Source organism: Cupressus sempervirens, chromosome 2, assembly GCF_028749045.1.
Source record: "Cupressus sempervirens isolate cs-2001-9-10 chromosome 2, ASM2874904v1, whole genome shotgun sequence".
Taxonomy (NCBI): Eukaryota; Viridiplantae; Streptophyta; class Pinopsida; order Cupressales; family Cupressaceae; genus Cupressus; species Cupressus sempervirens.
Genome location: NC_143119.1, coordinates 126,303,603 through 126,318,227, shown reverse-complemented (window position 1 = coordinate 126,318,227; position 14,625 = coordinate 126,303,603). Strand labels below are relative to the sequence as shown.

General features: G+C 40.7%; 2 protein-coding genes across 4 annotated transcripts in view; both read left to right on the top strand.

The window, feature by feature from the left end:
- The window catches only part of LOC149571360 (AAR2 protein family), a 308,404-nt gene that overhangs the window by 55,871 nt on the left and 237,908 nt on the right, over nucleotides 1-14,625 (top strand). For all 3 annotated transcript variants that reach the window (XM_089812903.1, XM_089812904.1, XM_089812902.1), the window contains exons 3-4: nucleotides 6,788-6,870; nucleotides 7,878-7,935. In XM_089812903.1, coding sequence (XP_089669029.1) covers nucleotides 6,788-6,870; nucleotides 7,878-7,935 — 141 coding nt within the window. The remainder of the gene's footprint in view (nucleotides 1-6,787; nucleotides 6,871-7,877; nucleotides 7,936-14,625) is intronic.
- Nucleotides 1,713-6,495, top strand: LOC149571364 (uncharacterized). Its single transcript, XM_089812282.1, has 5 exons — nucleotides 1,713-2,352; nucleotides 2,536-2,573; nucleotides 2,667-2,744; nucleotides 2,793-2,891; nucleotides 6,391-6,495. The coding sequence occupies exons 1-5, from the start codon at nucleotides 1,713-1,715 to the stop codon at nucleotides 6,493-6,495; spliced, it is 960 nt and encodes a 319-aa protein (XP_089668408.1).

The window sequence follows — 14,625 nt, the reverse complement described above, 5'->3', positions numbered from 1 at the left end:
CAGGACATAGATGTTAGAGTAAACAATTATTAATTGTTAATTATTTATTCTATTTACTTAAGCTTACTTAGGATCATGCATTTATTTAATACTTTGTATTTAATGCATGTTGAGGTTAGTTGTTGACAACACGGGAGTTTGTTCCCTTCTAACATGTTCCACCTTTTTTATGGATATGTGCTGGGTTGTCATCTTTATCTTCTACCTCCTTCCAGCTTGTTCTACAAGCTTCCATGAGGCCTTTATAATCGATCTCTCACTTATTGTAAATTCATTCTATTTTTCACATAGCAATTCTAATTTTCTATTGTGAAACACTCTTGTGCGGTTTTTGCTTCAAGCTCTTTGCTCCCTAGGTTTCTCTTCAGCAAGTTATTTGCACTGCAGGTGATCTTGGCGCATTATCGGAGTCGGATTCTCAACTCCTACATGGTATCAGAGCCTCCCTGCTGCTTCTTGTTCGAAGGATTTTTGAAGCCGTGATTTGAAGTCACAAACCCTAGTTTGTTTGTGCAATTTTTCTTCAAATCAGGGGTAGAGCAATTTTTCAGAACATTTTCAGCCCAAACGGATGTCGCCATTGGATCCGGAATGCCGTTTGCAGTCAAGATTCAGATAAAGCTTTTCGATTTTGGAGACAGAGCTCCGGGAGGCAAAATTTTTTTACTCCAGGCACTTCCGTACGGATGTACGGATGATTCGGCGTTTAAACAATATAAAAAAAAATTTGTAGAGCGCATCGCCGAGCGGCCATCACCGCGCCACCCGGCGGCCGCCTGCGCTCCGCCCGCGACTTCCTAGTCACCGGAGGCGTCGCTCGTTTCCGGCACCTCCGCCGGCGTCAATCTCCGCCGTGGGTTTCTTTGCAATCGACCGCGCTCCGCCCATGCATCCTCCGGTCATCGGCGGATCGGCCTCGGCCTGCGCTCCGCTTGAGCGTTTTTTTTTCCTGCCCGCGGCTCAGCTTAGTCTCCGCTCCGACAGGCATCTGCTCCGGCCGCTCCGCTTGCTTTCGCCACCTCCGCCCAGGGTTTCGTCGCGCACCGCCCGCCTGCGTGGCAGTTTTTAATTTGCTGCTTTTTTGCACAGTCGGCGCCCCATCATCTGCCCGCGTGATAGTCTCCTCATCCGACACGTGGACACCCTGCTGACGTCAGTTTCCCGACCACTGATGTCATCTGTCGGCGATCTGACGTCACTTTCCTAGCAACGGATTTTTTTCCGGCGACGGTCTCGTGACGGGCATACGACCGTCAAATTTAAGCCACTGTCTGTAATTTTCCAGCAAGGTGCCTTTTTTGGAGTAGCAGTCGGTTTTTTGGCTATAACTTGAGCATATGGAGGTCTTTTTTCGATTCGAAAGAAGCGTCGGAAAGCTGACTCAGAGATGGAGACATTGGTGCTGGTTTCGTCAGATTCTGAGTTCGTTTGAGCTTCCTTTTTTGGCGTCAAAGTAGAGGCTTTTGTTTCCTCCTATTCTGCATCAACAAATCCATGTTCTTTTCCAATTTTTTGCTTTCCTTAGTTGTTTTTGTGGTATTTGGGAGATATTCTAGTACGTTTGTGGGGGGGTGTCTTTCTTTTCTGTAATTTACTTCAGTTAAGACCCTTCTACTTCCGTCTTCTTCTTTCTCTCAATGGCGGATCCATCTATATCCTGTCTCACACCACACAACTACCACACTTGGAAAGCACAAATGACTAGGCTTCTAATGTCAAGAGGTCTATGGTCTTGTCTGGATGAGAATCAGCCTAATCTCACACAACCTTATGAGGTTCTACAACACAGGAACAAGATGGATGAAGCCATGGGGCTGATTGCACTCAACATTTCAGACAGTCTGTTGTTTCACTTGGATGGTTTGACTACTCCACGGGCTTATTGGCAGAGATTTCAGACTTTGTTTGGACAGGTGAATGAGTTCCGAGCACTTCAGTTGGATGCAGAATTGACTTCTTTGTCACCAAGCAACTTTTCCACCATTGAAGACTTTCTGATGAAGTTCAAATCCCTACATGCAGTTTTACATGGATGTGGGAAGAACAAAACGGATAATGAGTGCATATTTTTGATACTCTCAAAGCTTAAGGGGCAGTATCAGGTCTTTTCTTCTACTTTCTACTCCACCATGGATGCCCTTGGAGACCGACATAGGATGACTACATTTGAGACATTCTGTGACAGGTTGACTAGGGAACAGGCAAAGATCCAGCAGGTGGATGGCTCTGGCTCTTCCAGCCAAGCCTTGGTTGCTCAAAATTCTAAGGGGAAATCCAAGAAGAAAGGCAAATTGAAGAAAGAGACATCCAAATCTGATCCTCTAGCTAATCCTCCAGCAAACCCTCCCAAGGGTAAAGATTCTTCAAAGTCGGGTGAGTCTACCTCCAAGACCAAGAAGAAATCCAGTGAGACCTGCAGCTTTTGTGGGAAAGATGGACATTCGATTTCCAGGTGTTGGAAATGATTAGAGGCTTTAGAAGAAGCCATGAAGGAGCATAACATTTTCGCTCCTCAGTCTTCATCTCCATCTACAGGGAAAGGTCATGCTCTTTCTGCACGAGCTACGCCTTCAGTGCCTTTATGGATTCTTGATTCCGGGGCTTCTCACCACTTAACAAACACTCCTAAGTTGCTTACTTCACTTGCTCCTTGCGCCACCACATAGATTGCAGTTGGGAACTCTTCACAACTTTCAGTTTTGGGTTCTGGCACTGTTGCTTTGGCCGGGGGTTCTCTACAGGATGTACTTTGTGTTCCTGATATTTCGATGAACCTTCTGTCTATCTATCAGATTTGCCACTCTGGCTTTGGGAAGACAGTCGAGTTCTCACCACATGATGTGGTTATTCGGGACTTGCATGATCCGGAGATGATTGTGGCCACTGGGAGTGTTGACTCTGCATCACGCCTCTACAGATTTGATGGATTTGAGTCTTCTGATGACACAGGTTCATGTTTAGTTGCACATGCAGATTCAATAAGCAAACTTTGGCATGAACGTTTTGGGCATGTCAATTACAGATATCTACGGCAGATGAGCACACAGGCACTTGTTCTTGGGCTTCCCCAGATTTCCTGTCCAGATGGTGTTTGTCAGGGATGTGCGCTTGGCAAGCAACATAGGGATTCCTTTCCACATGGACGAGCCACTCGTGCTTGAGCACCTTTGGAGCTGATTCATAGTGACCTTATGTCATTTCCTACTCCTTTTTCAGGTGCTAGATACGTGCTTACATTCATTGATGACTTCTCCAGACGCACATGGGTGTACTTTCTTAAGTACAAGTCTGATGCCTTCGACTCATTTCAACTTTTTAAGGCATTTGTAGAGAAGCAGTCTGGGCTTTCTATTCGGTGCATACGCACGGATAATGGGGGGGAGTATGTGAACCAGGCTTTCAGAGATTTTTGTTCTGAGCATGGTCTTCAGCATCAGCTTTCAGTGCCCTACACTCCTCAACAGAATGGTGTGGCCGAGAGGAAGAACAGAACCCTTCGGGAGATGGCATATTGTATGATCCAGTCTAGGTCCATGGATTCATGTTTTTGGGCAGAGGCAGTCAATTGTGCCAACTACATTCAGAATCGGATGCCTCACAAGGCACTTCAACATATGACTCCTGAGGAGGCTTGGTCTCGTGTCAAGCCTGATGTGTCATCATTCAGAGTTTTTGGGAGTACAACATATGCATTTGTACTTGCTGCTCAGAGGAAAGCAATGGAACCGAAGAGCCGACCATTGATTTTTGTTGGCTACTGCGAGGATGTTAAGGCTTACAGGTTATTTGATCCTGATTCGAGAGAGGTCCTATTTTGATGGGATGTCCAGTTTGATGAGAGCCCTCCTGCAGTTCATTCCTCACCTCCAGTGCCTTCTCCAACTCCCACTACTCCCTCTTCATCTCCACTTTGTTTCACCGATGATGAGGATGATGATCATGGTGATCCTGATATCCCTCCACCACAGGATCCTCCCTAGATGCCTAAATGGGCTCGAGCTACTGTTGATGCTACAAGATCTCTAGCTGGTGACCCATCCACATCCCGTCGCACTCGTTCTCACACTGCAACCTCTAGTCTACTCAGTCATGCTGTTAGTACTGATCCTCAGACTTTTGCGGAGGCGACATGACATTTAGAATGGGACAGTGCAATGGAGGAGGAATATTCTTCTTTGATGAAGAACCACACATGGGATCTTTGTTCTCTTCCCAAAGGGAGAAAGCTAGTGCGTTGTAAGTGGATTTACCCACTAAGTACGTTGCTGATGGTTCCATTGATAAGTATAAGGCTCGTCTTGTTGCGAAGGGTTTTTCGCAAGTCGAGGGTGTTGATTACTCTGAGACATTTGCCCCTGTCGCCAAGATGAATTCTATTCCCCTTGTCTTATCCCTCGCAGCTTTACAGGGATGGTCAGTTTATCAGATGGATGTGAAGAGTGCCTTCCTGTACGGTGATATCACAGAGGAAATTTATATGGAGCAGCCTCCAGGTTTTGTGCAAGATCCCACCTTGGTTTGCAGGCTTTGACGTTCATTGTATGGTCTCAAACAAGCCCCTAGGGCTTGGTATGAGAAGATGGACTCATTTCTACTGTCTACAGGCTTCACACGCTGCCATTTCGATCCCATAGTGTACATTCAGCGTCTTGGTGATGAGATTCTGATTCTTGTTTTGTATGTTGATCTTATCCTTACAGGTAGTTCGTCATCCATGCTCTAGGATGTTAAGCGTGCACTGATGGACCAGTTCGAGATGATTGATCTTGGTTCGCTGCACTACTTTCTTGGTCTTCAGATTCATCAGTCTCCTATTGGCATTTTTGTGTATCAGCAGAAGTATGCTCTTGACATGCTTCGTCGCTTTCACATGCTTGATTGTAAGGCTGCTCCTACACCATTTCAGTCGGGTGTCACTTTGTCTGCCTCCTGCTCTTCACCTACAGTGGATGCTACTTTGTATCGGCAGTTGGTTGGCAGCCTCTTGTACCTGACACACACTCGCCCTGATCTATCTTTTGCGGTTGGCCTAGTCTCTCGATTTTCTCAGGACCCTCATGAGAGTCATTGGCAAGCTGCCAGGCGTATTCTGCGCTACATTCAGGGCACCCTTATGTATGGCATTCACTACACTACGGGGACTCCACACATTGTTGGCTACACTGACTCAGATTGGGCTGGTGATGTTGATGATCGGAAGTCTACTTCTGGCTTTGTGTTTTGCCTTGGCTCCGGTCCCATCACATGGTCGTGCAAGAAGCAGCATGCTCGAGCACTTTCATCTACAAAGGCTGAGTACAGGGCTGCAGTTCTTGCTAGTCAGGAGGCTTTATGGCTTCATCAGTTGATGATTGAGTTTGGATTTCCTCCTGATCGCCCTACTCTTTTGTGGTGCGATAATCAGAGTGCCATCCACATTTCTCGCAACTCGGTGGAACATCAACGTGCCAAGTACATTGAGTTGCATATGCATTTCATCCGTTAGTTGATTCAGGATGGTGTTATTGCATTGGAGTACATTCCTACCGCCGGTCAGGTTGCAGACATCTGCACTAAGCCTTTTGCATCACCACGCTTTCTTCAGCTCCGCTCAATGCTTGGGGTTACGAAAGTTGTCCTTGGGGGGATTGGTTGAGGCCTTCCTTCCTTCACTTCATGTTTTTTTTCAGCATGTTGTTTTTTACGTCTTTTTGGAGGAGGGTTTTTCCCATAGGGTTTTCCCTCTTTCTCTGTTTTACAGAGGTTGCATTTAGATGCATTGTACTTGGGTACCTAAAATGGCCTAGTTGCTGGGACCCATTTTGCATTTTTTCCTTTATTTTGTGAGCTTAAGGCATTCCCCTAAGTTGCACTTAAGGGGGGTGTTAGAGTAAATAATTAATTAGTTGTTAATTATTTATTCTATTTACTTAAGCTTACTTAGGGTCATGCATTTATTTAATACTTTGTATTTAATGCATGTTGAGGTTAGTTGTTGACAACACAGAAGTTTGTTCCCTTCTAGCATGTTCCACCTTTTTTGTGGATATGTGCTGGGTTGTCATCCTTATCTTCTACCTCCTTCCAGCTTGTTCTACAAGCTTCCATGAGGCCTTTATAATCGGTCTCTCACTCATTGTAAATTCATTCCATTTTTCACATAGCAATTCTAATTTCCTATTGTGAAACACTCTTGTGCAGTTTTTGCTTCAAGCTCTTTGCTCCCTAGGTTTCTCTTCAGCAAGTTATTTGCACTGCAGGTGATCTTGATGCATTATCGGAGTCGGATTCTCAACTCCTACAATAGACTGGTTCAGGCTTAAGCTATTTCTTGCAAGTTAGTTATATGGTGACCACGTTTGTCATTTGGGACGTTTGGGTCCATACTTCTACATTGCTTTGGTTATGTAGGCATCCATTCAACTTAAATTGCTTACTGTCAAGCTGCTGCCTTCTGCAGATTGCGAATCATCAAAAACTGCAATATTTGCTAAAATTTGTTTCTATAAACGGTAAATTGAGCTTGAAATAAAATTTATTGTTTTTTCTAGAATTCAGTTGATTCTCACAATGTGATCTTTTAATTTCCTATGGTTTTAGCTTTGTTTAGCTGATTATTTTAGAGAACTCCTGCAAACCCGACACCTTCTTGGTACTAGCCTTAAATTCTGTTGTGATATGATGCTTTGTGATGTCCCTGGAAAAAAAAACCTGAAAACATTTTTCTTTAGGACATAATAAGTCTGCAAAACTTACATATGTGCGTGATTCAATATATTTTATCATATAAGTTTCTTGATCCATGCAGATGTTTATAGTGGGTTCAAATTTTAAAGGAGTTAAGATGATTCCGCCTGGTCCTCACTTCATTTATTATAGCGCAGTTAGCAGGTCAGTACTGAGATGTTTCTTTTAATTTACTTCTGTTTAGTTTGATATTGGTTCAGGTATTATTCAAAAGGACAGTATAGATGTTATCTTCTTAGAGACAGTACATGCTTCTAAAATTTAGAAGTGACAATTTATATTAAAAAACATCACAAACATTTTGAATTTTTTCTTTATAGATTATATGCAATTCATGAAGTTATGCTTTATGCGCTTGCTACTCCTGTGGATTCTGAACTGGTCTCATCATACAGGGACCTGCTTCTGATACAGCAGTTACTGAGTTGAATTCTCCCAAGGGAAATCATTCCTCTGATTGAATCTACTTTGATTTATTAGATTCTGTTATAGCCTGTAGTTTTGTCGATGTTTGTTAGCTGTTTATATTTTGTTCTATATTTGTTTTTTTCCCTTCTTCAATAATAATAAAATAATGCTTATGCAATGCAGGCAACCTTTCTCTAAAACTATTGGTGAAAATTTTCAATGAGGATAAACATTTTTGTGATCTAAGCATTAAGCTTATAGTGACAGGGTGTCAAGATGTGATTTATTTCTGATAAGGCTCAGCATGTGGTTGTTTATTAATTATCTCTGCATGTATTATTCTGGGCTAAAGCCATGAATAGTCTTTGCAGAAGCTGCATCTCGTATTCTTATGTGTAAAAGCACCTTGTATTCTTACGTGTGAAATTAGATTATTACTTGTTGTGATTATGGTCTCCATTGTTTGATTTTCTTTTAAATGTTTAAGAGTAGCAGAAGATCAACTTTTTTAACATACTTATGGTGAATTTCCTTTATTTCTATGATAAAAGATATATGAGATTGATATTTTCCATTTAGAATTTGAATATGAAATTTGGCATTTTCCATTTGGAATTTCAATCTTTTGTATGGTTCATGTTTAATTTTCCAGCCTGACAGGATTTTATTTGCAAAATGAAATAAAACGAATCAAATGCCTTCTTCATTCTTGTATGATTCAGAATTCTTGATTTCTGTGACAGGCATGGTAGCGAGTATTCACCTGTAATTGGCTTCTTCATTTTTGTGGCACCATCAGAGGTTTGGGACATGAATTTAATCTACATTTTTTCTCTTACATGCTGATGGATCAGTTTAAAAAAGAGAGTTAGAGTGCCGCGGTGAAATGCATGAAAATGATATAGAGTAGATCAATTTCAGGTTGAAATGGTCTTTTAGAAAAAATGAATTGCGGATATAGTTTTGGAAGGCTTTATGGTTACTTTCTTGTCATTATCCCAATGTGGTTGTGTTGTAAAAGTCAAGAAACATATTGTAAACAGTAATAGTGATAATTACAATGTCATAGTTGATGATGATCTAGATGGATTCGGGAACCTGATTGTGGTCCAACAGCCAATGGCCTCACCAAATAATGTCTGGTTCTTGCCTTGAAACTTATGTGACCTGTTCTCAACCCTTCTTGAAATTTCTACAGTCACTACAGATGAAAGACAAATTGACACTAAAGATTCGTTACTTGTTATGGTACTAGAATATATAAAAAAGGTGCTTTGTAAAAAGAGAGGAATGAATTAGAATGCTTTGAACACTAAAGGACTGAAATGATTGATAGTTTTGAATGACTTTAGCAACGATTGTAGTCTGCATGAATTGAATTCTTTTTTTTTTTGACTTTTTAGTATGTAAAAGATTGGGGATAAACAATTGTCCCTGGTATAGTGGGGGACATGTACGACGTACCCAACCGTCCCTGGGAATGCCAGGCACCCCCCTTTTTTAGGTAATATGCCCAAATTTCTGGGACCTCTCCCCCATAATTTTGGAAATCAGGGACGTGGGGGGATGCCCCCAGGCCATCCCCAAGTCTTTGAAACGTCCCCAATACTGGGACAGGGGAAATTAGGTTGGGAATGCGTCCTTGGGAAACACTGTACTTATGTGATCAATTTGGACTTATGTACATGTTGTATCTTTAAGGTTAATTTAATAAATGATGCAGGAAAAAAGTTTTAAATCCTTAGGAATAATTGAATTTCTTTAATTTTTCAATTTGCTGAGGCCTTGCTACATACGAGTCTAAGTCAGAAAACAAGTTTGTTGAGTTTGAGCCAAGTTCAAGTCCTATAACACTGTGTTTCACAAAAGGAGGTCATCGAATATGAGGAGGCATTTTCTCCCACAACCAATTGAGCACAATTCGTCTCATTCTCGCTCTTTCAGCTCCGTATGGATGGAGAGTTAATAAGATGGACGTCAATTTTGCTTTCCTTAAATGTGATTTGTGGGAAGATGTCTACATAACATAGCCTCCAGTTCTCCATGTCACAGGTAAAGAACACCAGGTTTGCAGATCACTAAAAGCCCTCTGTAATCAGTATAAAATACTTTTTGTTATGTTGATAATATTGATTATCCATCAATGTATTAATTGTCCATATTAATTATGTTATCACTCTCGGGTAGTTGTTGGGTTGGTTGGTTTACGGTTGCATTCCTGTTGTCAATAGTCGTGTCCTATAAATATGTCATGTACTACCAAGGAAGAGGGTATGATATTGTCAGGTGAATTGTAATACTTGGTCAACCATCTCCGGCCTTCATCTCTGTAGTGAATTCATGAGCTAGTAAAGATATATTTTACTCCTATATCTGGTATGCACTGTCATTGGTATTATTATTTCATGTATGTAAATTACCACGTATAGTAGTAAAGACCCTCTGTGGCCTCAAAAAGTCTCCCTGTGCATGACATATTGAGATTGATAAGTATTTGATTGATCAAAGGATTCTAGTACAGTCTTTGTTCTAGTTTGCATGTCAAGCATGCTAGTGTTGAGATTCTTATTCTTGCCATCCATGTTCATGATTTAATCATACTAGTAGTGCTTCACATTTGGTCGAGAAGGTCAAACAACATTTGTGCCAGACATTTGATATGACTGATTTGGAACTTCTCCTTTATTGTTTTGGTGTAGAGCTTTGGAAGACAAACACCTACACCTTCATTCGTTAGTCAAAGTACTTAAAAAGTTTGTTGGATAAGTTTTAGATGCATGATTAGAAACCTGCATCTACACCTATGGGGAAAGGGCTGAAACTTTCAATCAAATCTAGCTTCACTAGTGGTTGATGAATCAACATTCAAGTGACTAGTGGGCAGTCTTATCTTTCTCACTACCATGAGACCTGACATTAGCTATGCTGTGAGATACATCTTTTGCTTCATTAATACCCCAAAAACTTATACATTGAGTTGCAGCGAAGCTTGTTCTGAGATATGTGTAGGGATTCCTGATTTTGGCACTCCATATGACAGAATCACAGATCCCCAGATTGTTAGATTTACAGACTCAGATTGGGCAGGTTGTGTTGATGACCAAAATTCTACTTATGGGCGTGTTTATAGTTTGGGTACATGCGTGTTTATAGTTTGGGTACATGTGTAGTGACATGGACCGACAAGAAGCAACAAGCAATATCTCTCTCCTCCATCAAAGCTGAATGTCAAGGTACTATTAAGGCAGCTTGGCTTTGAAGGATGCTTGAAGACATGCAAATGCCTCAAGCAGGACACACTCCCTTCTCTGATAATCAGGTAGTTTAGAAGTTAGCCAAAAATCCAGTCTTCAATGAGCAGGCAAAGTGTGTTGAGCTTCATTGTCATTTCATCTGCAAGCTTGTTGAAGATGGATTGGTGATGTTGCAGTATCTCCCCACTGAGGACCAGACTGCTGCTAAACCTAAGTCTCTCACTCCGGAAAAGTTTGTCAAGTTTAAGGGGCAATTTGGTGTAGTTAATAGAATGACTATTTAGGGAGGGTATTAAAATATTTTAGTACCTTAGATTCCTTTGCCATTTTAATCTCTTAAATTCTTTTGCTAGTTTTAGGCAGCTTTTGTATTCTTTAGTTAATGGTCATTCAAAGTCTTTATTAATTGCATTAATCTGTTTTAGTTTCAGTTGTCTTTATTTAGACAACTCTGATTTTTTGTAAACTCTTTTAATAGTGTCTACAAACTTTATATGTGGTCTGTATTTTCTTAATACAATTACACTTTTTTAGTTTCTCAAAGGTCAGATCAATGCTTTTATGTTCATTCATGATGCTATCTGTCTTGACAATGCATTTGGAATATTGACATTTGCCAAACTTCAAAACATCTACATAAATTTATTCTACATTCAACCAGCTAATGAATGACTATCGGATTCCAATAGTGATATCGGAGAGTTGCAGGCCTGTAGGTAGATTTTAACCATGACATTTAAAGAGCAGCAATGAGACACTTTACTTATGAATTACTCTTTATAGAGGTAGTGATTGTTGTTGTAGGTAAATATTATGTAGCCGATGGGTCCCTTCGGAAAGGTTCTTGTTGTAGCCGACGGGCCCTTCGGTAATTGTCATGTAGTCGACGAACCTCTTCGGGAAGGTTCCTTGGGATGTATATATACCCTCTCCGGGTAATCATTGTATCATCTTATCGAGCATAATGTAATGTCTTTGGCATATGCGAATAATACAAGGAATTCTGCTGTTCTTACCTATTATCTGTATGTGTTAATTTCTTTACTCCAGTACGGTAAACATTTGGCGCCGTTGCTAGGGGCGTTGCCCCCTAGACCCCCAGTCGATGCGGTTATCAGTCGTGGGAAGTGTGACCAGTTGATGAGAACTGTAGTTGCTGCAGGCATGGAGTGTTTGTGTACTAGAGGCACTTGGAGTAGGTGTTTGGATGTGAGATTGTCTTGGTGGATGCATAGAGAGCTCGGGAGGAGCTGATCATCCAGTTGAAGTCAGTATGACGACACTTGGCTCAGTGGACCCAGAGTTGGAAGCAGAGAAAGCGGCACAGGTGGCTATCAAGGTCAGCTTGACTAAGGAGATAGTATTGTGGCTGCAGATGCAATGTGGGTTGGAGACTAGTTTGGTGCAGGCATGGGACGAATGTGAGAGTGGTGTGACAGAAACAGATCTATCTTGTTGTAGTTGGTCAGTTAATGTATTCCGTTTTGTAAATTTGTCTAGGATATTTTGTAATTGTCGTCCGAAGACGACTTTTTCTTTTGGGGGGGATGATGTCGTAGGTAAATATTATGTAGTCGATGGGTTCCTTCGGGAAGGTTCTTGTTGTAGCCGATGGGCCCTTCGGTAATTGTCATGTAGCCGACGAACCCCTTCGGGAAGGTTCCTTGGGATGTATATATACCCCCTCCGGGTAATCTTTGTAATCATCTTATCGAGCATAATGTAATGTCTTTGGCATATGCAAATAATACAAGGAGTTTTGCTATTCTTACCTATTATCTGTATGTGTTAATTTCTTTACCCCAGTATGGTAAACAATTGTCAAGTTCCTTTCAACGCTATAAGATTCTAGGAATGGCATAGGAGGGTAATTTATAGTCAAGGACTATCTACATATAAGAGCCATAAATATTATCACCAACCCTGCTGTAGCAAACTAAGTAGTTTTGAGGAGGGGCAATAGGCTCCAAACCCCCTTTACTTCTCCTCTCAGCTTCCCAACTATACCTTCAAGCAGCTATAGCAGACCTAGATACCTATTTTAGGAATGATACTCTTACCAAAGAACAACCACAAGCTGAGAAGAATATGTAATGGCCCCTTTTTTTAGGAATTATAATTTTATGTTGCCAGCTCACTTTGCCTAGGTTTCGGAGGCAAAAAGGTTTTTTAGGGGGTTTAGTTCGAGATTTGGCCTAGACATTTCTAGTTTTAGACCCATTAGAGCAGTTTTGGCAGGTTGTCCGGATGCTTACTATTTTAGTAAGTAAATAGAGCTCAGTATTCTTGATATCTCAGTGTTGGTTTGGAAGTGTCTCGCGGAAAGCTTTCCAACGAGCTATTGTACGTGCTTATTTGAGTTCGTTTGGTCAGTTATTTTAATGCCTGATGATTATATGGTTTACTGACTAAGTGACTATTAAAGTTCATATAACTTGTCACTTTATTTTTGAAAAGGGTACTATGTTCACTTAAGTGACTAAAGGACAAAAAAGGTGCTTTATCCCACATTGCTTAAAAGAGCGTGCATCATACTGGGAAAAGTGATAAAGGTACAAGCTCCACATGGGAAGTTATGAAGATTATAGTATTTAAAACAAATATTAATCTCGGAGCTGGAAACAGTTATTGATTATCTCTTCGAGGATGCAAACCCTTGAAGAAGCTTTGGAGGTTGGACGCAAACCTAGCCTTCTTACAGGTTTTATCTACATTTGCCAATCTAACTGTTTTTGCTGTTTATAAGATTGGATCATTTGGATAGTTGTATGTTATTGTATTGCTGTTGTATAATACAGTAACGCATTTGATGGTTATTTTGTGATTATCTCCTGCTTATATTTGTACTTTTGAATATTGAAGGAAATCAAACAAGCCTTTCTGAGTTTTCCTGTATGCATATTTGTTGGTTATAAAATCGATTTAAGTTTTGGAATTTATATCAAATACTGGTTTACTGTTCAATTTTCAATTTGTAAATTTTATATCAAGGGCTTTTAGTAAATATCCAGAAAGGGGTATTTCAGTGGTATCAGAGCCAAAGGTCTTGCCAGCCTGTGAGGTTCAATAACAATGGTATTTATAACAGACTGGAGAGATTTCTAGAATATTAGAAGTACAGGACTGATTTTTAAACCTATTTGAAGAATCACTATCTGTTGAAGAGGAGGAAGTCTGTTTAATGTTGCAACGGTGTCTACAATTACATGACAAGTATGTGTTTCGAGATATGATAGCTCCTTGGGAGAAAGAAGTTGTGACAGATCCTTGCACTCTTAAGCCAAACCCTGATCCATTTTTATATGAAATTGAAGAAAAAAAAGATCATTATTTTTAGATGGTGGATGGTGTAATCCAAGTCTATGCAAATAAAGACGAAATTCAGTTTTCATGTAATGCTTAATGCAGACAGGGAGTTTGTAGCTCAAAAGAGTGCACCTCATCGTGATTTTTATAATGTCCGAAAAATTGGTACTCATGTTCATCACTCTTCGTGCATGAATTAGAAACGTCTTTTATGGTTTATTAAGTCTAAGTTGAGGAAAGAACCTGATGAGGTAGTTATCTATCGAGATGGGATATATTTGACGTTAAAAGAGGTTTTTGAGCGCCTCAATTTGATTGGTTATGATCTTAATGTTGATCTACTAGATGTACATGCAAACAAGAACACTTTTCATCGGTTTGATTAGTTCAATCTCAAGTACAACCTTTGTGGATAGAATAGGCTTAGAGAGATATTTTTAAGGCAAGACAATCTTATTCAAGGCCGTTTTCTGGCAGAGCTTACAAAGCAAGTTTTTTTAGATCTTGCTGTAAGTAAATACCAATAAGGCAGAGTCTATAGTGTTGGGCGTTGCATCTGACAACTGAACAGCGGTCGGAAGGAGCCGGGTGGTATTAGACAATGGTGCTTGGGTTGTGAGGACACCGTATTCATAAGCTGGAAGTCAGACGCATTCACGAGAAGATAGAGCCACCGTTCTCACAGATGGTCTATGCATAACACATCACGTCGGGTGTAGTGAAAGGAAATAGAAGTGGACGACAGTGTATAGGGACCAACCACTCCCAAGTTTGGACGTGATTCATAGCTGATTGTCTCAGAATCGTACCTAAAGCATTTAAATCGGGTACCATTTTTGGAGCTGCAGGTTACTTAGGATACTCGAGAATCTGCTTGTGATTGCATTTGAGAAACTACAGGTTATTTCTTGAATCACGGGTGGGAGTGGAT

Excerpts from the sequence above, each read along its gene's own strand:
- LOC149571364 (XM_089812282.1), top strand. The coding sequence starts at position 1,713 with ATGTCAAGAGGTCTATGGTCTTGTCTGGATGAGAATCAGCCTAATCTC. Across the intron at positions 2,574-2,666 it reads CTGCACGAGCTACGCCTTCA|ATTGCAGTTGGGAACTCTTC; the intron begins GTGCCTTTATGG and ends GCCACCACATAG. Across the intron at positions 2,745-2,792 it reads CCGGGGGTTCTCTACAGGAT|ATTTGCCACTCTGGCTTTGG; the intron begins GTACTTTGTGTT and ends TCTATCTATCAG.